Source organism: Talaromyces amestolkiae (genome assembly GCF_001896365.1).
Source record: "Talaromyces amestolkiae strain CIB chromosome Unknown scaffold26.1, whole genome shotgun sequence".
In the NCBI taxonomy this organism is placed as follows: domain Eukaryota; kingdom Fungi; phylum Ascomycota; class Eurotiomycetes; order Eurotiales; family Trichocomaceae; genus Talaromyces; species Talaromyces amestolkiae.
In genome coordinates this window covers 284,863-308,499 of record NW_024468062.1, presented here as the reverse complement: position 1 = coordinate 308,499, position 23,637 = coordinate 284,863, and the positions used below count along the sequence as shown (strand labels likewise).

Below are 23,637 nucleotides of genomic sequence, written 5' to 3'. Positions count from 1 at the left end.
TGACTGCAGCTGCGGTCCCTGCAGTCCATCCCCGCGGAATTCGAGCTGCAACAACAATGTCGACAGCTACTCCTTCTACATCTACTCGCAAGCCAATGCCCTCTGCATTGACTTTTGATTTACATGCAAAATGCTCTGTATGCTTTACTCTCCATGTTTACACAATGACAGAGTCAACGATTCACTAACATTCATTCCTCGTCTAGACCACCAAAGCCCGAGCGAGCACGCTACACCTACCTCATGGCTCCGTCCCACTCCCGATATTCATGCCCGTCGCTACTCAGGCCTCCCTCAAAGGCTTGACGTATGATCAATTGAAAGATACCGGCTGCATGCTCTGCCTGAATAATACATACCATCTCGGTTTGAAGCCTGGGCAGGAGGTATTGGATCTTGTCGGTGGAGCACATAAACTGCAGGGTTGGGATAGGAATATATTGACGGATAGCGGTGGGTGAGTTTCACCTCGGAACATATTCTCTCGATCCTCGAGACGGTTTTACCTTGCCCTATAGACTCATTTCGACTAGATTTCAGATGGTCTCCTTACTGAAGTTGGCTACTATCACGGAGGAAGGCGTAAGATTTCTGAGTCCGCATGATGGCACACCGATGTATGTAAGAGTCGTCCCTTTAGTGATCTCTAACAAAGCTTATAAAGCCTGACGGAGTATTCTAGGCTACTCACACCCGAACACTCCATAGCTCTCCAAAACTCGATCGGCTCCGACATCATAATGCAACTCGACGACGTTCTCGTAACCACATCACCGGATCACGCGAGAATGCAAGAAGCCATGGAACGATCTGTACGATGGCTCGACCGCTGTATCGATGCGCACAAGTATCCCGAACGGCAAAACCTGTTTTGCATTATTCAAGGCGGTCTTGATCTAGAAATGAGACGGAAATGTTGCGAGGAAATGGTTGCACGAGATACGCCGGGAATTGCGATTGGTGGTTTGTCAGGTGGAGAGGCGAAGGATGAGTATTGTAAAGTGTTAGTAATCTCGCCTTGCAGCTTTTGCTAGCACAGGAAGAACTAACGAAGCTTTATCAGAGTTGACACTTGTACTGGACTGCTTCCAGAAAGAAAGCCAAGATATGTGATGGGAGTGGTAAGATCCTCTCCACGACCCCGGAGGAATGCTTCTAAGGTATGATTTATATAGGGATATCCCGAAGACCTTGTCGTGTCCGTCGCATTAGGCGCAGATATGTTTGACTGCGTATGGCCAACGCGGACTGCAGTATGTTTCTCGTCCCCTGTCTCCCTCCATGACCCTCTTCGTCATTCTTTTAACCAACACAAAAACAGAGATTCGGCGCCGCCATCACCCCCTACGGCGTCCTCAACCTTCGCAACAAAGCATACGCGTATGACTTCACCCCCATCCAAGATGGCTGCAAATGCACCTGCTGCCGACCCAAATCCGAGGGCGGATTAGGTATCACAAAAGCATATGTCCACCATCTAGCCGTGAAAGAAACTGTCGGCGCTCATCTGTGAGTTTTCTTCCTACAATCCTCTATCCTCATCGACATAGCAATCTAATGACAAGTGATCACTAGCCTCACGATGCATAACGTTCAATACCAACTTTCACTTATGGACTCGATCAGACAAGCTATTCTAGAAGATCGATATCCAGCATTCATTCGCAAGTTTTTTGAGAATTATTATGGGTCACGAGATAAAGCGCCGCAATGGGCTGTTGATGCTTTGAAGAGGGTGAATGTCGATCTCTTGGCGGAATAAAGTATTTATTCTTAGTGTTTCAAGGCGTGTTCTGTCGCATTGATCACTTGCTACCTAGGTCAGGAAGGTATCTTCCGGGTGCGCATATTTCGAATAGATCCCGAGATCAATATATTTAACAATTTCATAAATCCCAATGGAATATAGACTAAACTCGAACGTGACGTATCGTCTAAGGAAAATCCATTGGGTATGATCTATGTAACAAGTGTGTATATGTACCTCGCTGAACCACCACAATGAGAAAACAAGAACCCCGTCGCTCGCTTGAACCGGAAATATGATCGAACGGATAAAAGCTGTATATCATGTACACTACATACTGTCCTCACTCCACCTACTCCTGGTCTTCTTATACGCATCTCGATCCTCTAACCCCTGTGTAACATCCATACCAACCCCCATCCCGCGCTCAACCCATTGCTTACTACCCATTTCAGTAAGACGGGACAATGCACGCGCAAAAGCAAATCGTTCTTCGTCACCACTGAAGATGGATGTGGATTTCAGTGCGGCCATTGAGAGGCCGAGATCGTCCATTAGTTGGCGCATGTCTGATGGGAGGGCCTCGGGGCCGGAGGAAGAAGAGGACGCATCGTCGATTGAGGTTTTGATTTCAGCTTCGGACATGAAGAGGTTTTGGAGGGGAACTGCTGATGTGAGGACGAGTTTTGCCTGTTTGGCGTTAGTAGCTATACCGATCTGATGGTGGAGGCAAAGGAGAAGTACCTTGCTTTCGTACACAGCGTCAATAAATGTAATGAACCGTCGTGCCCAGTCACGCTCTCGAATAGTCATTCCAGGAACATCAGTCACAATGAAAGCGTCATAGTGTCGGACTAGTTCCAGGTAATCAGCTGCGCCAGAGGCACGACCGAGAAGATCCTGGAACGTGAATTTGGCTGCCCGTCCACTCGCAGAGGGCACCGGAATTTCGCGACCCCAGACTTCATGAGTTGCTGGATGTGGTGGATCATTCTGTGGATCTCCAAGATATTCGAACCATTTCTCGGCATGCTGTTCGGCTGCTTTGTCCAGCGGATGGTGGTAAACGCCAGAAGGAGGCCGTGGAATCTTGCGGTAATCTGTCTCCGAGTTCAAATTGAGAACTTCGAGCTCTTTTTTGAGCAATTTTATACATGGGATGAAGTGTTCCCTTTGAATGCCGTTCTTGTAGAGATCATCAGGATGTCGGTTCGAAGTGGTTACCATTACCACACCATGAGACATTAAAAGCTCCAAAAATCTACCCAAGTTAGTCATTAGGACATGCGCAGTCACAAAATCAAACGCCTACCTTCGCAGCACCATAGCATCTGCAATATCCGTACATTGAAACTCATCAAAGCACAAGACATTGGCAGTCTCCGCAATATCCGCCGCAACCATTGGCAGTGCATCAAACTCGCGACCCCGGGCTTTCTTGACGGCATGCAGGTCCCTATGCACTCCTTGCATGAAATTATGGAAATGTATCCGCTTCTTCCTTTTTATATTCGAAGGTATGGTGTCGTAAAACAAGTCCATGAGCATGGTCTTTCCGCAGCCAACGTCTCCGTACATGTAAAGCCCTTTCGGCAGATTCTCCGGTCGTGGGCGCGGAACGTCTGAATGAGCACCTCGCCCGAAGAGAGAGCCCCAAAATGACGATTTTGTATTTTCTTGAAGGTCATCTGGAGAAGGATGGACGATTGGCGGAGGCGTATACGACTTTAACATATCATGAAGACATTGAAGGTGGTTTATGATGTCTTATGAGCCACAGAGTTAGTCATTTCTCAACTCAGTAATTTGCCAATCAGGATAGAAGTTCAAGCATACTCCTTTGATGAGGGTCATCTCTGAGTAGATCTGCCTGGACCCTTCTCTCATACTCGTGTATGGGACCTTCTCCATCTCCAACACCTTGTTGTGATGCCGAGCCATCTTGCGCAGTCGCAAAGGACCGTATCGACCCTCCTCTAGAGGACACAGATAATCTATAGGTCTTATTCGGCGCATAAGAACCATTTGATATCGCTCGTGACGATCCGTGTCTCGATATCGTGAATGCTCGATTCACCAAATGAACTCGTCTCGAAGTCGGCCGACATGTTGCCGAAATTGTATGCGCCCGACTAGCTCTTGTTCGTGGGATTGCATGTACACATTTTGTACATGCTGCAATAGAAGTTCGATTCATTTTTCGGGTCAAGTATGCAGTTTCACCTCGTATACATAATCAGTTATCGTGTGAAAACGAGCGACTCCTCCGGTATCAGTACGGCTAACGAACGGGTCCGCGGAAGAGGTACCGGCTATCTGATTTCGCGGTGGCGGGGAGGCGCAAAACAAAAATTCGCTGTACAATGGGTGTATAACTTCGAAATTCGATCTTTGAGTGAGTGAATAGCGGCTCGCTTGGAGCGCAAGAAAGAACTATATACAAGTCTGCGCTTTTCACAGAAAGTGAAAGTGAGTGTATAGAAGAAGAGAGCTTCTGTATTTTCGTCCCGAGTTCCGACACGTGGGGGCAATAGACTATTCTTTTTGGGGAATAGGGCCATATTGTATCACGTGATATAAGGGCTTTGTTAACATCTTCAGGGTTACCCTGCGAATATTCGTCGGTGTCGCTTGCTAACTACCCACTTGACTTTATTTCTCTACTGAGAGCAAGCTGAAAAGCTCTCATCTTTGTCGGAAACCCGAATCTATAGCGGGAACCTCACACATTAGTCTAGCAAATGAGCTTGCACTTCTTGCTCCAGACTTCCCTCATTGAGTAATATCCCTCTACGCGAAGACTACAAGGACAGGTCTATCAAGATGCTCGGCAGGCTCCCCCTTAAAATTCTTGTCAGTGAATACCTCGACCAAGTATCTCCGGGAAGCGTGATTGATTTGGCATATGCTAATAAGCATTGCTTTTCTGTTATCGCCACCATCCTATACCGAATTCTGAAGTTTCCAATAAGCGACAGCGCACAGCTTGCAGATGATGTACATCATTATTCACAGCTACTGCAGATTTAAAATGGCTTTGGCAGTGTTCGACGTCAATCATCTTATACAGCAACCCAGGAGAAGCAATCGAAGAAGAGGATCGTACAGGAGACCTTACCATAAATAATCATTGTGTAGACCCGATATAAGGAATATTTGAGTACAGTGGCCGCGATGAGGTCATCCTTCAGAACTACGTGAACTATACCTGACGCGCGAAGACCCGTTGTTTCTAGCGCCTCTCAATAAAGTCCATGAGACATATCATTCATGGAACCTTTGGCTGATTTCATTAGGCAGCTATCTTCTCTAGAGTCCTTATTCTACGACAGTTACGGCCAGTTTCCGCCCTGTTTGCTTGCCACGAATCATCAGTAATAATCTCGGAACAGGCTCTATCTGACCAATTTCCATTTGTTAAAGTGGCAGGACAGGTGGTTCTAGTTATTGCAAAAGTACTTGTAGCTGTCTGTGTGATAGTGCTTTGAAATGTCTCAGCGATGGTGATGAGCAAAGTCGCTACTATTCCTTGTGCCCTAACCTGGATCAATATAATGGCTGCCATCAGGCCGAAAGAGGACCTTATTGATGATACCTGATACTGTAAACGAGTGTGAAAGTGTATTTGACCAAACAGCGAGCGATACATGTAGGTAGAAGACCTAGAACTGATGGAAGGTTTTCAATCTGGAATTGAGAAAACATCAAAGCTTAGTATCTCCTCCATATCATAAAGCAAAAACAATACAAAGGAGAAGGACAAGGAGCATGCGAGACTTTGCAAGCCGCGTAAAATCATCGCTTTTGTTGACCGAGAAAGCTATGGTGTGAAGAACATCGTCAAGGAATGTAATGTCGGCATAAAGACTACCATATGTCTGTAATTACGTTTTAGGCCGGAAAGATTATCCTCGAAAGCTTGATTGATTCATTGCTACACTTACTTAAAGGACCTGGTGGACCGGAAGGTTGACCGGATTCTCGTTCATGCCCCACCCTAGCCCTAAAAATGCTAACAAACCGATATTCGTCACCAGTCTGACCACGAAAGGTTACTAGAAGTGAATGTCAAGTATATGACTGAACACCGGGACTCGATATTAATCTACTGATTTCTACTTTAGTCTAAGATCCGGATGTAGAACCGGAACCGGGCCCGGAGGTCATTGTGTGGGTCACATGTAAGTCCTCCTTTATGGCCTTCATCATTTTGGTATTGCTGTTGGATGCATTTGATGATAAATAGCATTAAATATCCAAATGTAGAACCAATTTCTACAAATAGCCCATCCATAGCGAAAACTTTTCATAATCATTTATTTTGATCCGACTCCTGCAAGAAAATGGCATCACAAATGAAGAACTACAAGGTCCTCGCAGCAGCAAAAAAGGCTCAGCAGCAGGGCAATATTCCTCAGAATTGGCACATTCCTGTAAATATCTTCCAAGATGCTACTAACGTGATGGATGTACCACTTTCCTGCGGGCTACTGGACGAAACAGAAGCCAAAATCACCTCCGACTATGATGCAACCGCGCTTCTCGAAAAGCTCAAGGCTAGAGTCTGGTCCGTTGAGCAAGTGACTGTGGCCTTTTGCAAAAGGGCTGCCATTGCACATCAGCTAGTCAGTTCTCACAAGTGTCCATTAGAGAAGCCCTGCTGATCCCAAATTTGTGGCAGACGAACTGTCTCACTGAGATATTTTTCGACGATGCTATCGAACGAGCCAAGAAACTTGACTTAGAATACGGGCAAAAGTCACCAAATACTCTACCACCACTTTTTGGACTACCAATTTCACTCAAGGATAGCTTTCAAGTTTCTGGATATGATACGTCAACCGGAATGGGTTGCTATGTCGATGAGCCAGCAGAGAAGAACAGTGCGCTGGCCGCTATGCTAATTGACCTGGGAGCGGTTCTCTACTGCAAGACCAATCTGCCGCAAACAATCATGACTGGAGATAGTGACAACAATATCTTTGGAAGAACCTTGAATCCTCGCAACAAGTCGCTTACAGCTGGTGGAAGTACCGGCGGTGAAGGTGCACTTATTGCCCTTCGGGGCAGCATCCTGGGAGTTGGGACTGATATCGGAGGAAGCATTCGTGTCCCAGCAATCTGCAACGGGATCTATGGATTCAGGCCCAGCGCAGGCCTGATTCCTCATGGCGGTGTACGGGACGTCACCACGCCTGGGACAGATGGTATCCGTTCAACAGCTGGGCCTTTGGCAACTTCACTTCGGGATTGCTCTCTGCTCCTTAAAACGATACTGCAAGCAGATACTTGGAAGTACGATAGCACTGCAATCTCGATTCCATGGATGGATCTTCAACCTGACCGCAAGCTGCGAATCGGCGTTGCTCAAAATGAGGGCGTTTTCACGCCAACTCCGCCGGTTAGACGTGCGTTGGACCAGGCGGTCGATCTTCTCCACACCAATGTCAACATTGAAATCGTTCCGATCACCCTGCCCAACGTCGGTTCGCATTATCAGGACATCATGAGCTATTTTGCGCTATTGGGAAGTGATGTGAGCGCCCCTAAACCCTACTTGACATAATGACTATAAACTGACCAAAAGCAAAGTACTATTACGAGCAGTTTGCGCGGACAGGGGAACCAGTGATTCCCTCACTCGAAAACATAGGTCTTCTGTCGGTTCCAGGAACGGATCTTAAAGGATTTTTCGATTTGAATGTCCGCCGAGCCCAGGCCGCAGAGAACTACCTCAAGTTGTTCCGTGAAAACGAGATAGATGTAATCCTAATGCCTCCAGCAGCACATACGGCAGTTGCACTGGACCACTGGACCAAGGCGGCATATACTAGCCTATGGAACTATCTTGATTATCCGGCAATTGTGATCCCTACAGATCATGTGCGGGACACCGACTTCGCTGATGAGTTGAGCAACGTCCAATTTGGCCCCGAAGATGAGAAGCTTTACAGCCTGTGTATGTGTCCCTTCCTTCCCGATTTGATTCTCGTAGCTCAAGCTCACGTGCGCTGTCATAGATACCGGCCCGGAACAGTACAAAGACGCACCGGTTGGTGTCATGGTGGTGGGATATAGGCACAGAGATGAAGCTTTGCTGAAGGCGGCTGCTATACTAGACTCGATTTTGAATAAGGTATAGAATAGTAGTAGCTTTGGATGCGCGAGAGCTTTCACTAGCTACCGAACTGAACTCTGCCTAAAGAATCTAGCACAGGACACGGTTTATGTACTAAATCAAACCAGTAACCTGTAAAATTCGAATCCCGCTCGCGCCAGACATTACACAAAAATCTCTTAGTTGCCTTTTTCAACGTCGGGGCGTATTGATCAACGCAGTCGTCCACGAGCTTGAGCGTCTTGGAGCGTGAAGCTTTGTCTCGAACTTCAACTGCTGCGACGATGAATGGTAGTGTCACGAAGCGAATAGATCGCTTGGTAACTTTATATGCCATTTCAAGTTCCATGATTATTTCTTTGGACCATGTTGCGGCTTGTAAATCTTCTTCACCSAGTCGATATCGCAACCTGTGGCCCACTAACAGCGCTCCCAGACGGTACACCTTGGCTTGCGCAAGAAGGTGGACAACCTCAGCCGAATCAAACTGTGTTACAAGTTGATCCAACTTAGATGGCTGCCATGATTCGACAACAGATTGAATGTCATTTAGCTGCTTTTGAAGAAAAGCCAAAGCGCTCAGGTCAGTTGAATGAGCAAGTGAATTGCTAATTACGCAAAGATCGTGATAATAAGGCATAAGAGGTAAGGATAGACCAAGGTGGCGATCGACAATACCAGATGCCGGGACCTGGATTCTCAATGTGGGCTTTTGTCGATAGACCAGGCAGTTCATGGTCTCCTGGAGTACCAGAAAATTCTGCCAAGAAACTTTGTGTGTGCTAGCTACTGTAGTTTCTGTTTCCACTGACGGACTGGTCGTATCGAGACAAAAAGAGCAAATTTCTGGTACTCCTACTCCAATGGCCGAGTAGATCGAGAAAGCCAGTATACTTCCTAGAGTTTGACATAGAACAGCATCTTTCGAACGCGAGTTAGATAGAGATCGTAATGTATTCATAGCCTTTGATATATACCGAATGCTGGTATTGGCATCTGTGTCCGTTACGTTGTCAGATTGGAGCTGCCTCATCGTAATAGCACATGCAAGATAAGCATCCTTGAGCAATGGCAATGCAGCAGAAAGCTGTACGGCGAGTGAATGTTGCTGCTCAGCTTGAAAGCTCGGGCAAACGACGAAGTTATCCATGCTGTCAGCCTGGCCAAGGAGAAATTGCAACAGTTCCTTTTCTTCGGGTTTGTCCAGAAATGCGTCAATGTCATCGGTCGTAGATTGGTGGTGCTGTAACTCTCTGCGCTTGCCCGACGCATTTCTCTCATGTTGAACCCTTCTCCCGACAGGACGGACCGGCCGGATTGTTGCACAAAACAGACCTAGTCTCTCGCACCTTGCACAGTGGACGAAGGTCGTTGTGCGCTCGCATCGTTCTTTGAGCTGGTAGCATCTATCACAAGCAGTTCTCAGCTTTGGATTCCTCTTAGTTACAGATTTCTCCATACTGTTTGGAGAATTTCCGAAAGTATAGACAGTAATCCTGAGAAGATAATGTTGAGGATGGCTGACTGTTGAGACCAAACTGAGTGGGGCAATAGGGCTTTACTAATATCGCATTAGACCTTAAACGGAATAGCTCCATGTCTTGCCTCGCTGAAGAATGAGTGCCTGAGGCATCAATAGAATTTCAGGTACTCCCAAGTTCCTGAGCAATTTCATCTGGCGAGAGGATACTCCTCCACGTGAAGTATAAACTATAGGGTTCCCACAACCCCCAGCGGTTGATTTCCGGTTCCAGAAACCCCAGTTCGATCATTCGCTCGTCTCGCCAGAAAGCAAATCCAAATTTGCGGTATGGCTTAAAGGAGAAATGAAGTAGAGGAGACTTTGTCACGTCCGTAGTCATTATTGTATGGAATCTCCAACCCATCTGTGCCCGTCCAATTTCAGAGTCGATGTCAATAAGGACGTCACGGCCGGACATCCTTTCCATAGTTGGACCGGGTTTGGGTAAGCAAGGCAGTTGATATCCCCTATTGTAGACCGCTGCAGGCGGTCGATGCAAAAAGCGAGCCAATTCATCCTCGGCTTCACTTGGCTGTTCGCCCAAAGTCTCGTTGACAAAGTTGATCACGGTGAAGAGCTGTTCTTGCTCATATGAATATCTCCTCCTACTGCGCCCAGGAACATAAAAAAGTTCTAAGAAGTCAAGCATGGCCATCCCCTGAAGACGATTTTGCTCTTCCTCCGGCCAATGGGCCAATGCACCTACGTTGCAGGCGGTTTTAAGGTCAAGAAATATCTGTAATCGCCAAAGGAACCGGATAGTCGTCTGTTCTTCCAAGTATGACGCAGGCCCAGAATATTTTGGCTGGTAGGGCTGGCCCTGTAACCCATCGAATTTATGCCTAGGTATCCTCCGATTTTTGTAGATCCCCTGAACCTCAGTGTCACTCAATCGTTGCGGATTCATTGCTTTTGTCTTCTCGAGATAAAAGTCCAAACAAGCATGTGCTACTCCGTGGAGGGTATGTGCTAATTTTAGAAGATCGCGAAATACCTGTGGCGAAGTTTTGTCTGGCAGAGACTCCAGGTTGAATTCTTCAGACATGTACTTCAGCAAATGATCAATATCGAGTAGAGAGTTCGGTGACGTGCGTGTCAACAATACTATCATCATGTGGTTTCTGATACGGACGGGCAATGTTGCTGCCATGACATACTCAACAACTTCTCGGGCCATATTCATGAATATCAAATTGAGACGAGACGAGGCGTTGATGAGACCCCACAGAGATGAGATGTTTGGGCAATACTTCATGATCATGATCAAGATCTCGGTGGGGAGATGGATTAGAAGTGGAGCCCGATTCTTCTCGATCTTGAAACTGCTCATAACTTTCTCAGCCATATTGATGTAAGCCTGTTACGGCTGTGCTAAGAGTTGATAATCAAGGCCGATAATACAAGACTTATTTTGATCGGATGTTTGACCCAGATGTGTTGGACGGTGGACCCCTCTCATACGAAAGAAATGAAAATTACCGCTAGCAATTTAGCCTGGTAATAGACATGGTACTGATCAAAATGACAGGCAAGATTCATTCTGCTGTAGTTTATCAACAAGAGAGACATGTTGATCGGGAGTAATCAAGCTGAACCGAGAACATTTTCTGGAGTGGTCTGGTCAAAAATAAAGCGTACAGAACTTGCTCTCATTAGTAACAACGTGGATGCGTATAGTCAGTCACACCTACCTACAAAAGTCCATCACATTTTACCTCTTCCCTGCAAAAATCGTAATGCAAGATCAAGCGAGAGGAGGTAATAGTCAGCAGAAAGGATGACCTTCAATTACCCAAAGCATCATGAATTTCTGAGTTCTCAAGTGCTGGTGGTCCACTATGAAGTTGAAACTTCAACTCCTATCGGAGAATCTTTCATGGGGCTATCTATTAATTCGAAGCAGATCTCTTTTCGGTCACTGCAATGATTTTTAGGACAGGTGCATCCTCGACGACTTGCAATACTTATCTCTAGCAAACAATCTTCAAAGCTCTAAGTATGGGCCATCCATCCCACACGCACCCCAGGCCTTCGCCAAACAAGAAGCACTTTGAATGATCTGGAATCCCACCAAACCACTCCATACTGAGAACTCAAACCAGACTCATTAGCATGATCTCACATGTTCAACTGCGTTCGGAGTTAAATCCCCGCAACTCTAATTTGGCGTGGTTGAAAATGGCGTTAGCCCTAACTACCGGATTCGGTAATATTTCGCCGAGAGTCAAAACCGACGCATCTAACTCGTGTACCATTCACATTTCGAGAATTGACACTTCTTTTCTGCTCAATATTTGTACTTTCTCCTCATAATTTTCCGTTTTCGATGTGTACTCTCCACGGGAAATACCCCCGCGCGACTAGCCATGGTTGTCGGAGGGTTGGCCGCGCATCCGATCGAGATGGATCACACTTTATGGACCCGCATAAAGTATATAACGATAGTCACACTCATCTACCTAGACGCATCAATCACATACGCGTCCAAGTAGAAGCCGCATACACGTCGGAAGAAAGAAAACATCAAGATGAATTCCTTCTAGTCGGACATTCCCGAATCTCGGACAAGACACTTCACAGACAAATCAGTCTCACCTGCTTTGTTGCCTTTGTGCTTTTCGGATCTGGTACTTCTTTCCAGATTCCTACGCACCTGATTCCCCAATAATTACACTAAATCGCTTCGTCTGAACAGAACAAGGTGTTATGGGCGGTGTCATACCCGGCACTGCATTCACGCGCGAAATTCCCATTCTCAACACGACAAGCGGAAATGGCAACTCCACACTCGAAGTTCTGGTGGTCATAAACTACAATATCGGTTGTCGGGCTGGCTCGTTGTTCACGATGGTGATTGGTGAATGGCTGAATTGGGAATTGACTGTCGTCGGTGGTGCGACGGTTTTGGCGCTAGGGATTGTGATTCGGTGTTCTCCGTCCAGTATTGCGCAGCTTATTGTATTTCCCATACCTGCTCATTCGAATTTGGAGGGGTTGCTGATTGAGAGTCTAAGTTGGTCGTATTGTCACTGGAACAGGAAATGGAATCATCACTTCGACGATTCCGGTGTGGCATGCTGAGAAGGTGAAAGAAAATGACAGAGGGAAATTCATTACTCCTGAACTACCAACCAATGTGATACGTATATTCTCTCTTCAACTGAAATGCTAAGTAGTAACTTAGGGCGGAGGTAAGACTCAACTGAGTGGGTATATCAAGTCGACAATCATGAACTAACCATGGGCCGTGGAATAAGTGGCCGCTGGATCTGCTACGACTTCACATACGTCGACAGCAGCGCTCAATGGCGCTTCCCACTCGCACTCCAAATCTTCTTCGCAACGGCAACCATCTCCCTGATTGTGTGACTACCAGGCACAACGCGACGGCTGCTATTTCACCATCGAAACGAAGAAGCAATAAAAGTCTTATTAAAGTCTATGAAGACCCGGGATCGTGGAGCAGGAGAGGATTGAAACTGTGATTGCTATATGCATGAGCAGCAGGCGTAGGAGAAGTTTGGTGGAAGATTAGTCTCGTCAAACAGATTCCACGGGTATACATTTCGTCACGGCTAACGTGTATGTGTATGAATGAGAAGTGCCTCCCGAATGGTATTCACAACAGTGAACAACGAATCTTTTACCGAACCATGCTCGGCGTCAGTGCAATGATCATGCAGCAACTGACAGACATTGATCTGATTACGTACGCCAATTTTTCTCTAACTATATATGTAAAGCTAGATATACTGACAGTTGATCAGGTACTACGCACCATACATCTTCATCAAATCCGTCGACTTCTCTGAAAGCATTTCAACCCTCATGCCCGGCTTCCTAAGGCTATTTTACTACCTCTCCACCCTGATCCCCATCTTCCTAATCGACAAAGTCGGTCAACGCCCCTGCTCCTCACAGGTCTAGTAGGCATAGCTACGGGCATACGCGTCCTCGCAAGCACAACATCCGTAACAGCCTTCGGACCCGGTGTAACAGCCACCGTAGCCCTACTCTGGTACGACTTCTGGTTTGGCGTCGGCTGGAACCCCCGCCCTTGGTTGCTGGCAGCTGAATATGCGCCGCTGATTACCAGATCGTAATCCGCTGCTTTTGCGACTTCGGCGACGTGGTTGTTTACCTTGATCGTGGCGGAGATCGCACCGGCCAAGATCGAGAAATTGACAGACAAAAGGAAAGTCCCTCGAACACATCGATCTCCTCTTCTCGGGCTCCAAAGTGCTGCTCGATTTGCCAAAGTTGCAGCTGGAGCAGTCGCAGCAGGAAATCAGCGTTGCGCTGGCGGAACGGCCCAAGGAGTTTGTGGGCGCTGGTGATGATCATGTGAAATCTGTCTGAGCTCTAGCTTCTAGAGGTGTCCGCCTGTAGAAAAAACGTATAGATTGGCCTGTATAGTGCCAGGGGCATGTTGGTATGGTTGGCTTCATACGTTGAGAGGTTGTACTTGAACTGTTCATATAACTTTTATTGTTCATGTTTAAGGCTTGCAACTGTCTAATATTGAACAAACCATCAGAAAAAATAGAGCACATTAGCAGCCAGTCAGGAGATAGATAGGCTCAGTGCGAGACAAACGATTCTGCTGTACAATGGCAAATTACCATATGAAAGAAAGCGTTTGAACTCGACCAAAGACAAAGGCTAATAGTTACAAGCTATAACAGCAGAGAACTCAGGAAGAAAAATTAGAGTAAAGAAATATCGGACTTACTCCGGGGTATGAATTGAGAAAAGTGGAAAAAACATAACATCATATGAGACGGGAAAGGCATGAAGTCAATATAATCTCGGAAAAAACATAGCGGCGTATCGTAACCTCATTGAAAGCAAGCAAAAGAAAATGCGCCGGAACACCTGGAACAAAATGCAGAACAAAGTAGATCCATCAGAGACGGAAATAGACAATTGAAACATATAACAGACTATGCGACTGAAACGCGAAGTGTCAACTTCGAGTTTCGCTGCAAGGCCATGTCTAGATCATGATCGCTGAGCATATTGACAAAGTCGTTGGATGACTCATCCTTGTACTGGACCACCATGTCATGGCTAACCTTCAGTCGGTCGCGCAATTTATCTTGTAACTGGTGGAAGTTGACATCGCTCGGTATTCTGATAGCAATGATATCATCCTGGAAGAAGACTTTGACTTTCATGGCGTTGTTAGCAGAGTTGTTGGACGCTTGCGTAAGGGAGCTGGTCTGTCGGTTCATTGGAGGGATCTGTAAATCTGTACGCGATTGTGACGCGAAGCTGTTCTGCTGAGACAAAGATGGTTGCTGACGTTGATGGGGCGCGCGATTAGTAGGGACGCCGTTTGGTGCTGCATAGGCAGAAGCACTAATACGTGCCTGAGACGACTGCCGAGAGTCGGTCGGAGAAATATCTTGGCCAGACGATTGCTGAGATTCTCCAGAGAATCGGTATGTATCCTCCACAGCATTAGGGTCGATCTCAAAATCGCCGGGACGAGGCGCGAATAATTTGCAAACAAGCGGGCAACGAGCAATGTGCGGTGGCATCGCAAGAAGCTTCTTGATATAATCATCCAAGTTTTGTCGCCGTCCGTTAGAAATTGCATCGGTAACGTGGGTCACAGGACCAGGCATGAATGGCAGCGTCCGGGCTTTGCCATTGTGACCAGCTTCCTCCTCGAACTGAGTTAAAAGAGCGATTTGAAAATCATAAAAGTCATGATAAAAACGTGATAACTCCCAATGAGTGCCGTCCTCCATCTTCGCCTCAATAATGTACCAGTATTTGTCGTGGTCAAAGCAGTACCGGGGAATGGAGGCAGAGATAGGTGCTAGAAGTCGGTTGCTGGCAGCGGGCTGCGCTGATTTGGCTTGTTGTGCAAATCCTTGAGAGTATGCTCGGCTCTCCGATCTCGAGTGGTAGCCCTGTCCATTGGCGCCTTGAGACGGTGGATAAGAAGCCCCATTGCCATTGATCGACATCCTTTCCATATCATTCGAGACAGCTTGCATGCCTGATGCGGCCATTCCATCCAGCTTACCAAGCGTGATACTGCTGTTCTTATACTCGGCAGTCATCTTCTTCCACTCCTCGACGCGAGGCACGCCTGCCCTTTTGACAGCATCATGTGCATCCGGTACGGCCTGTCCTGTCGCCATGTCCCTGATTTCGATGAACGATACTGGTATAAGACCGGGGCCGCCCAAGCGACCGATCGGCTTTGCGACGAACCATTCGGGGTTCGATTGTGCGATCACGATAATAGCCTCGCCGGCCTTGGCTTCCAACTCGTCGGGACGTTCTGCCTTGAAATCGTATACCACCACCCCGTATACCATGGCGCCGCTTCCCTTTCCGTTAACCGACATTCTGAAGGCTGCCTGCTTTGTCGTATTTGTCGATGATTCCTGGCGTTCGTGATGAATAGGACGGTCTGAGTATCCAGAATCGTGAAGCTCCTGCTTGGGTGACTCCTTGCTGCCGCCGCTCTGGCGATCTTTTTCGTTTTTGTGCACGACTTCGAAGAACGACACGGGGACCAGGCCGCGAGCGTGGGGGACTAGGGGGTTGGCGGCTTCGTACCAGTCCGGATCGTCTTCGCGACTTATGACATGAAAGAAGTCACCTTTGCTAAAGGCCAATTCTTGGGTGTTGCCGGGGGCGGGTTCGTGGTCATAAAGCGCTTTGATGACCTAGATAAGGACAGAATGCGAGTTAATTTGGTTTGTGGTGGATGACTATGCGACGCGAGTCATACAGATAAGAATATTCCGGAGCGGGGAATATGAGATCAGATGGGATGAAACAGAAATAGCAACACGACTGGCAGAGAAAGAACAGAAGAAAGTGATGGATCAAAAAAGAGGGCAGAAAATAAACATTCACAGCCAAATGTGGCGGGGCGGCAGCACGCGAATCTTACCTTTTTAGGTGGCAGGATAGCCAGAGCGGATTTGGGGGKGATTGAGACGTGATGCGACCTTGGCTCTTTGTCTCCTTTGAGAGACCGTCTGATGGCCTAGATATCGAGTAAGATAAAAATGGTTAGCTTGAGAGTGATATAGTTTTCGTCAAAGGAGATGAAGAAGGGATGATAGTGAGCGGGGATGTGTCGGCGTTTTGAGTATGATTAGAAATTTAGTGTTGGTTAGGCAAAGTTAAGCAAAATGGATCACATAGTTGACGATAGGAGGAGACTGCGACTGGGAATAATGACAGGCTTCTAATACCTAGGCAGTAAAATTTCTAGTCGTCACTGCAGGAGAACGCGAGAGAAATACAATGAAGGTGGATTGCGACGAGGAAAACGGGCAAAAACAGGCGAGGAAAGAGCAACCAGCGTACCTTCATCGTTGCGCGTGCTCCTTTTTTTCCTTCGAGAAGGAAAGGTCGAGAACACGAATTTGGTCTAGAACTGTAATGTTTGGTTGTCGAATATGTAGAGATTAATGTACAGTGTTATGTACAGCGTCGCGTTGAGTCGAAAATTGCGATCGATTGGCGCTGAATTGGACACGATAGAGTCACTCGATTAGATAGAGAGATACAGGACGAAAGGAAAGCCGCAAAGTGGGAGAAATAGAGTTGGTATGGCGTGAGTCAAGTCAAGCGTTGGAATGAAAGTAGTGAGTGAGTAAGTAAATCGAAAAAGAGAGCATGTAAGCTGTACGCAGTGTACTACAGAGATGACAGAGATGACAGAGATGATACAGAGAAAGTAGAGAGAGAGGTTTCTGTGTGTGATGGTGTACTACTACTATTACTACTACGTACTGGCGGAAGGCACGCACTACGACACACTGCACGAGGAGGCACCTGCCGCCCGGTCACGACGCCCAAGTGAATGGTGATTCGGTGCCCTCGACGGGCCTACCACACTGTTCCTTGGGGAAGGATCGCACTCACTGGATGGACTAAATTTTAGGCGGCAACAAAGCTTCTCTACGCAGGTTCACACAGGCTGACAGACCGTCGGAAACACGGTCCCAAGGAACCAGGGCCAGCTGGAAGTGTCTGGACTTTGAGCCCTTGAAGCAGGCCCAAACTAAAATGTGCCGGCAGCAAATGACAAAGACGCAAAGACGGCTTGCCTCGTGGGGATTCAATGGATTTTAATGGGTATATCCACCTATCCACCAGGATCGCGCGGGCTGGTGGAGATTTGCGTTTCAGGCCACGAGCGCTGTACTATTACATAGTCAGTGTAGAGTACGCTCGACTGCATACTAGTAGTAGTACAGTCACTGCTTACTCCCGGCCAGGTCAGCATACATACATAGTAGTAGCATCATATGCAGATAATGCTAGACGATCATGTGACTCGTCTCATACGCGGTGGCATAATCCCAGCATGCCTCGGAATGCTACTATTATGCATGGTTTTCATGGAACGCGGGATGGCCACCCAACGGAACCCTCGCCCTCGACTTACGCCTACCGTGCGACAGGTACATTTCCCACGTACACATCATTCAGGCACACAGTATCCTGCATCTACACGAACTATGTAGTATATACGGAGTACTCCTGAGAAGAAGAGACAGAAGCAAAAGAAGAAGAAGGCGCTCAAATACGACGAAAGATCCATCATTCAAGCAAAAGCAAAAGAAAAAAGCCCTGTTACGTCGTTGGCCCACCGGAACGCCATGCTAAGGCAGCCCTGGGACCAATCAGAGTGCCCTCGTCTTCCCGCCGGTTGGGCAGCATTCTTAGTCCGCTTCCATATCACATCACACAATACACTAGAACGCTCTTTCCAGCGTACACAAGGCCGACTACACCGTCTGCATGAAGACTGAAGATTGTTGGGACTTCTCCATTTGGGCTGACTGGGTACAGACTGCAGGTACATTCGACTCAAGCAGCCACTGAATCATGCATCTTGGCCAGAACTGCATGAGAGTCATAGCTGAGCCTTTAGGGTTAAGATTTGTTCTCGAGTTTTCCGCTTATGCACGCTCTAGTTAAGTGCTGATGATCAAGTACAATTACGTATTTACTATTTGGGAGAATGCAGAGGATGTTTCTGTTTTGGGGAGGTCAGTGCTGCATTGTTGAGAATTCGTCACTTGTACAAGCATGCATGGAAAGTTCGTCACGTTACTCTACCGCCATTCGGACTTGTAGAACGCTTACTAGGAATAGCAGAGTATTTCAGAAAAATATGTATAGCTTGACGAGCCCTATAAACTATTCAATCAAAATGGCGAACTCCCCAGACGACCTTTTCCGCCAACCCATGTTAAAATTAAATGCTTATTATAAAATCCAACCAACACCGACCATATCCGCTCGCAGAACTGGAAAAAAAAGCCGCCTTGATATCTACGGTCGAACGAAATGGTTAAAATGCCTGACGGACGATAGAGAGAAATGCGTAAGGGGTATTGAAAACCGAAAGAAACCAGCAAAAGCGGACGAAGGCAATTATATCTGTCCCTTGATGTCGACAACTCTGTACGCTTGGGACTTGGCATCTTCAAACACTCGACCTGCTTTGCCTGTCAAGAGTCGCACATGCCCATCTCTCTCTTGCAGCAGCTCTCCAGAAGCATACTCAAGAACAAAGCGGGCACTCTGCTCATCAGACTCAAAGCCAAGCTCTTCGGTGATGAAACGAATCTTTACGTCGGGTTTGTATCTGCGAAGGAAGTTAGCAACGGTCACTTTTAATCGATGCGGCATAAGGGCAAGACTCACGTTTTACAAATGCAGGCCAAGGCAGCCAAGCGTTCGCGGTCGACAAACATGTCCATAAGGTATGCACCCATGTTGGGCGTGTCAAGGTAAAGCTGAAAGAAACGATGGTAGTTACCGAGAGCCAGTGCAGACCTCACATCCAACGCGTGCTTTACAGCCAGGTCCGATTTATCTGTTGGGGTTAGATCTGCCAGCGCGTCGTTGATAGCCGTCTGGTTGCGCGTATAGATAAAATAAAGTATACGATACGCCATGAATTCCATAGGATGACCACCCAGTTTTTGTGCGTATAAAGCCCGCAACTGGGTTTGACACTGATTATACTCACCAAGGTCTCCTTTCTCCAGGGCAATCCGCGCATGTATCTCATAAACATTCACCGTAAACTCGTTCCGAATATGCTGCACTGTCAAGTCTTGTCGTAGTGATTTGAACTGATCGCAAATGTATCCGTAGTTGTTCTCTTTGCGCCATTTCTTTTTCAAAAAGTCCAAGGTTTTCTCAAGAACTGGTAAAGGCCGTACCACGTCCGGATTCGGTGCCGATGTCAACCGGAAGTATTTCTTTTCTAACTCCTGGCACCGTCCAACAATAGGGCCTTGGATCGCAGTGGCGACGGGAGACTCCGATCGGGAAGAATCTTGGTAGCTCTGATGGTCCCCAAAACGGCGCTTGCGCAATTCCAGGCTAGATTTGGACTTACTTGAGGATTTGCTGGTGTAATCTACGCGTTGTCGTTTGTCAGTGGGGGTATAAGAGATTCGGTCTTCCAACTGGGTTCGGTTGTTAGCTTTCCTCCACGGTGGAGAGTCGGCCCCGTCCGTCTGCTGAAACTCGTTTGACTTTCTTTTCTTGCTTCGCTCATCTTGTGCGAGCCCAGTTTTCATTGCTGTAACACTGGCGCTGGCACTCCAAGGTGATGATATCAGTGAGTTTGTCAGCACCGCGTTGCGCTCATTCTGGATCATGACCTGCGGTAGGGGCAAAGTGTCCCAATCCACAGCATCGAGGCTCTCGCTTTTAGCCGCTTCCGTGATAACTTGCTTCAATTTCTTTTCAAGCTCTGGTCGAGGAACACTGGCAATCTGGTTTTCGGGATCGAAGCTGCGTTGAACGTACTGTCGCACGGGCAAAGGCCATTCCACACGCTTCCGGTCATCCGTGGCGGCTTGTGTAGCGGTATTGGGGGTTTGTTGTAAAGGTGTTGTAGCGCTGTTTTGCACTGAGTGAGTAGCAAGACTACGTCTGGCTTGAACAGGGGTGTAGGCTAAAGAGTTACCACGTTAGCAATCTGGAAGCTCTACCAAGTTAACAGTAAAGTTAGATGGCGGCTTACCTGTTGGCGCATATTTCATCGTAGTAGTAGTTGAAGCCGATGCCCGCCATGGCGGTACAGTTGAGCTCATGTTGCTTTAGCAAATCTAAATATGAAGATATGAAACAAAGGAAATCTGAGGGTGAATTGATTTGGATTCTACGAAGGTAAACCGAAGTCGTCGTGTAGTCTTCCAGAAGCGGTCACCGATGGAGAACGTACAGAAGAAAGCGAGAAGTGGAAAGGGAAGAAAGCAGGAAGGAGTTTTGTGCAAGTAGGTTGTGATGCGTACAAGTCGAGTGAGGCAGGAAGGAATTATGTGAAGGCAGGTCAGAAGATCCAGGATTCGCTTAGCGTGCCAAATTTGTCCAACTCATCACTTGGTCACGGGAGCGTCAAGGCATCAAGGCATCAAGGCATCAAGGCATCAAGGGTCTTGGCATACGCCACCCGCCGTGTCTGCACTGATTACTGTAGAAAGTGGAGGCTTATCGGTCCTGCCTACTCAATAAGTAGCTTCTTGGTAGCCCAGCATGGTGTTCGTTGTTGACTCCTCCTATACGTGCAGGCTCGATGTTCTTCAAGCCTTTGGATTTGACGACAGCCCTTCGTCCGTCTTTGCTCTCAGATGAGACGCTACTGTTTGTGCAAGACGCAGTGGGCTTATATGAGGGGTAGGCGACGACTACACCGGTCGTGTGCAAATCGATGCTAATATTCTTCCTGTATTTTAGGAAATTCAAGATTCCCAACTATCAAAACGGGCATGCGTATCTGACGTCTCATCGAATCTGTTACGTCGCGACCGAGAACCCCCGACAATACTCCGTTGCCATCGATTTGAAGGATGTCGACCGTGCCGAATACCAGGTACGGATTGTACTCGCTATGGTTCTGTCTGCTATTGGATGCTTATAAACTCTAGGCCGGCTTTTTAAAATCTTCTGCTAAGATTACTGTCTATCCCAAACCGCAAAAACGAATAATTGGCCAAGATGGCATCTCTTCGTCGGCTGCACGGGGCACCTCAACGAGTGTACCGTCAACACATCAGAACGTGAATGCGACATGGGTTTGTCCTATCTGTTCCTTTTCAAATCCTGTTCCTTCCAATTTCGAGCCGGCGACGGCCACTGCTTCCACGCCACTACCGCCTTGTCTCGCATGTGGCATTAAGCCGCCCCTTACGACCGTGTTGAAAGCTACAATTGCAGCTGCTACAAATAGAAGCTCTACTGGTATTACGGACTCGTTATCGATAAACAATGCACCCCTACAAGAGCAAGTGAGCGTTCCGAACGCAGACTTGCAATCAAGCACTAATGGCAATTCGTTAACCTGCCCGAGATGCACATTTATCAATCATCCTTCTTTGCTAGAGTGCGAGATCTGCGGGGCTTCACTTGTGTCGTTGAGTTCAAAAGACAGACTTGCTGCAGGTTCACGACGCGAGGAGTCTCCAGCCCCCATTTTCAATCAGTCGAGCATTACGAATACTGAGATTACCGATTATATCAAATTATCTTTCCGGAATGGCGGCGAGAAAATCTTTTATGAGAGGTTAAAGGGCTGCTTGGTTCAAAGAAAATGGTTGCTTCAAAATGCTCCTCTTATACCCCAACCATCAAATTCTCCAAACCCAGAAACAAGCTCTTCGCCTATTCCAGGCCGGTCGAACGATTCGACGCCAAAACCGTCCGCGGTCGGTATCGCAGGCTTAGAAATGCGCGGCTTCGAGGCTCGCAAAAATACTGAGTTTGTGATTGGCAATGCCTTTGAAGATTTGGAGGCATTGATGGCTTCTGCGAAGCAGATTGTTTCACTAGCGGAAACACTAGCCTCGGAGTCTGGAATAGCTGCCAATGGAGGACCATCTGAAGCAAGCGCTGTTCTTTCTCAATCAGCAGCTGCTCTAGGGATGGTCACAACAAAGGACATGCTCGGTTCCGGTGCAGAAAATCTGTATCTGTCTGAATTGGCTCGTAATTTGGCAGAGTACTTAACTGATGATCGGAAAGGCGTTTTGCGCAAAGAAGGCGGTATCGTCAGTCTCGTCGACCTTTGGGCTATATTCAACCGGGCTAGGAACGGGGTCGAGCTTGTTAGTCCATCAGATTTTGAGCAGGCAGCACGCTTGTGGGAGAAGCTCAAGCTTCCCGTCCGTCTTCGCCGCTTCAAAAGTGGACTTCTTGTGGTTCAATCGAATGAGTGGAGCGACGAGAAAGTCATTCAACAATTTGACAAGTGGCTTGAAGAACTACGAAATCAAGTCCCATCTGACGGTCTATCGTGGAATTGGGAACGATATGGTCGGGGAGTCACAGCACAAGAAACTGCACAACACTTTGGTTGGAGTGTGGGTGTGGCGGTAGAAGAACTTGAAATGGCTGAGGACAAGGGAGCCCTATGCCGCGAAGAAGGCATTGAGGGTGTGCGGTTTTGGAGGAATTTGTTCCTCGCTGAGGAGAGTGAAAGTGGGCTTGAACAGAGAATATCATCTTTAGCATTCTAAATATATAAAATAAACCAGATATTAGCTCCAAGTTTATCAACAACATTGTTGGCGACATTGGGAACCTTTGAGCACAATTTGATCAACGAGAATGTTTCGATATCATGGTACCCAACGATAGTAGCTGTTGAGTCTATATCAACTGGTAATTTTCCTTCATCGCCATTCGCAACTTTGAAACTGTACCATTTCTGGAGATGCAATGGGAGAGCTTATCGCGTTATCAGTCTGGTGGAGACAATTGGCCGATCGAGCTATCGGGGTACCCCACCCCCGATTGATCCGTCCAGGCATCCAAGCTGGTGACTCTTCCCTTCGTGCTGGAGCTGTGCTACCCATCGCTTTTCATTGATATTCGTTATATAATCATCCTCTACGGCCTCTCATTTCTCTGTATATCACCTGGTCGTTTCTGTCTGCTATCATTTCCACCAATTTCAGGGCTGTTCTGATTCATTGCAGCTCGCTCTTATCAATGCTACCGAGTTGAACTCGTTTATCAGCTCCGTGAGAGCATCGACATCGATTTTCATCAATACGCGATATAAACGAGGGGGCACCTCATTATAGAGAATTCCAAGCCCGAACTGTGCAAATCTAATCGTCGAGACATCAGCAATGAGCACACGAACTCTGACCTCGATATCCATCACCAACCCATGCCTGATCCGGAGCAGGTATCCCGTCAGGGTTGCTGAGTGTTTTATTGTGGCTTCCAGCCAAGCTA

General features: G+C 47.3%; 7 protein-coding genes across 7 annotated transcripts; 4 read left to right on the top strand and 3 right to left on the bottom strand.

The window, feature by feature from the left end:
- Window positions 1-56: 56 nt before the first annotated feature.
- BHQ10_009752 (uncharacterized protein) lies at window positions 57-1,762 on the top strand (the record flags this gene model as incomplete). The annotated part of the gene is made up of 8 exons (XM_040882701.1): window positions 57-137; window positions 207-457; window positions 534-617; window positions 683-1,003; window positions 1,064-1,121; window positions 1,176-1,253; window positions 1,322-1,509; window positions 1,576-1,762. 8 exons carry the CDS (start codon window positions 57-59, stop codon window positions 1,760-1,762), a joined length of 1,248 nt encoding a protein of 415 aa, XP_040738254.1.
- A 315-nt stretch (window positions 1,763-2,077) lies between these two features.
- On the bottom strand, window positions 2,078-3,688 carry BHQ10_009751 (uncharacterized protein; the record flags this gene model as incomplete). Its single annotated transcript, XM_040882700.1, has 4 exons — window positions 2,078-2,437; window positions 2,492-3,008; window positions 3,060-3,472; window positions 3,584-3,688. The coding sequence occupies 4 exons, from the start codon at window positions 3,686-3,688 to the stop codon at window positions 2,078-2,080; spliced, it is 1,395 nt and encodes a 464-aa protein (XP_040738253.1).
- Window positions 3,689-6,090: 2,402 nt separating this feature from the next.
- BHQ10_009750 (uncharacterized protein) lies at window positions 6,091-7,889 on the top strand (the record flags this gene model as incomplete). The annotated part of the gene is made up of 4 exons (XM_040882699.1): window positions 6,091-6,372; window positions 6,429-7,283; window positions 7,340-7,706; window positions 7,768-7,889. The coding sequence occupies 4 exons, from the start codon at window positions 6,091-6,093 to the stop codon at window positions 7,887-7,889; spliced, it is 1,626 nt and encodes a 541-aa protein (XP_040738252.1).
- Window positions 7,890-9,508: 1,619 nt separating this feature from the next.
- BHQ10_009749 (uncharacterized protein) lies at window positions 9,509-10,732 on the bottom strand (the record flags this gene model as incomplete). Its single annotated transcript, XM_040882697.1, has 1 exon — window positions 9,509-10,732. The coding sequence occupies one exon, from the start codon at window positions 10,730-10,732 to the stop codon at window positions 9,509-9,511; it is 1,224 nt and encodes a 407-aa protein (XP_040738251.1).
- Window positions 10,733-13,040: 2,308 nt separating this feature from the next.
- Window positions 13,041-13,746, top strand: BHQ10_009748 (uncharacterized protein; the record flags this gene model as incomplete). Its single annotated transcript, XM_040882696.1, has 3 exons — window positions 13,041-13,096; window positions 13,155-13,281; window positions 13,588-13,746. The coding sequence occupies 3 exons, from the start codon at window positions 13,041-13,043 to the stop codon at window positions 13,744-13,746; spliced, it is 342 nt and encodes a 113-aa protein (XP_040738250.1).
- A 584-nt stretch (window positions 13,747-14,330) lies between these two features.
- On the bottom strand, window positions 14,331-20,469 carry BHQ10_009747 (uncharacterized protein; the record flags this gene model as incomplete). The annotated part of the gene is made up of 4 exons (XM_040882695.1): window positions 14,331-16,076; window positions 18,838-19,024; window positions 19,084-20,295; window positions 20,420-20,469. 4 exons carry the CDS (start codon window positions 20,467-20,469, stop codon window positions 14,331-14,333), a joined length of 3,195 nt encoding a protein of 1,064 aa, XP_040738249.1.
- A 502-nt stretch (window positions 20,470-20,971) lies between these two features.
- On the top strand, window positions 20,972-22,910 carry BHQ10_009746 (uncharacterized protein; the record flags this gene model as incomplete). Its single annotated transcript, XM_040882694.1, has 3 exons — window positions 20,972-21,072; window positions 21,133-21,268; window positions 21,324-22,910. 3 exons carry the CDS (start codon window positions 20,972-20,974, stop codon window positions 22,908-22,910), a joined length of 1,824 nt encoding a protein of 607 aa, XP_040738248.1.
- Between the last annotated feature and the right edge of the window lie 727 nt (window positions 22,911-23,637).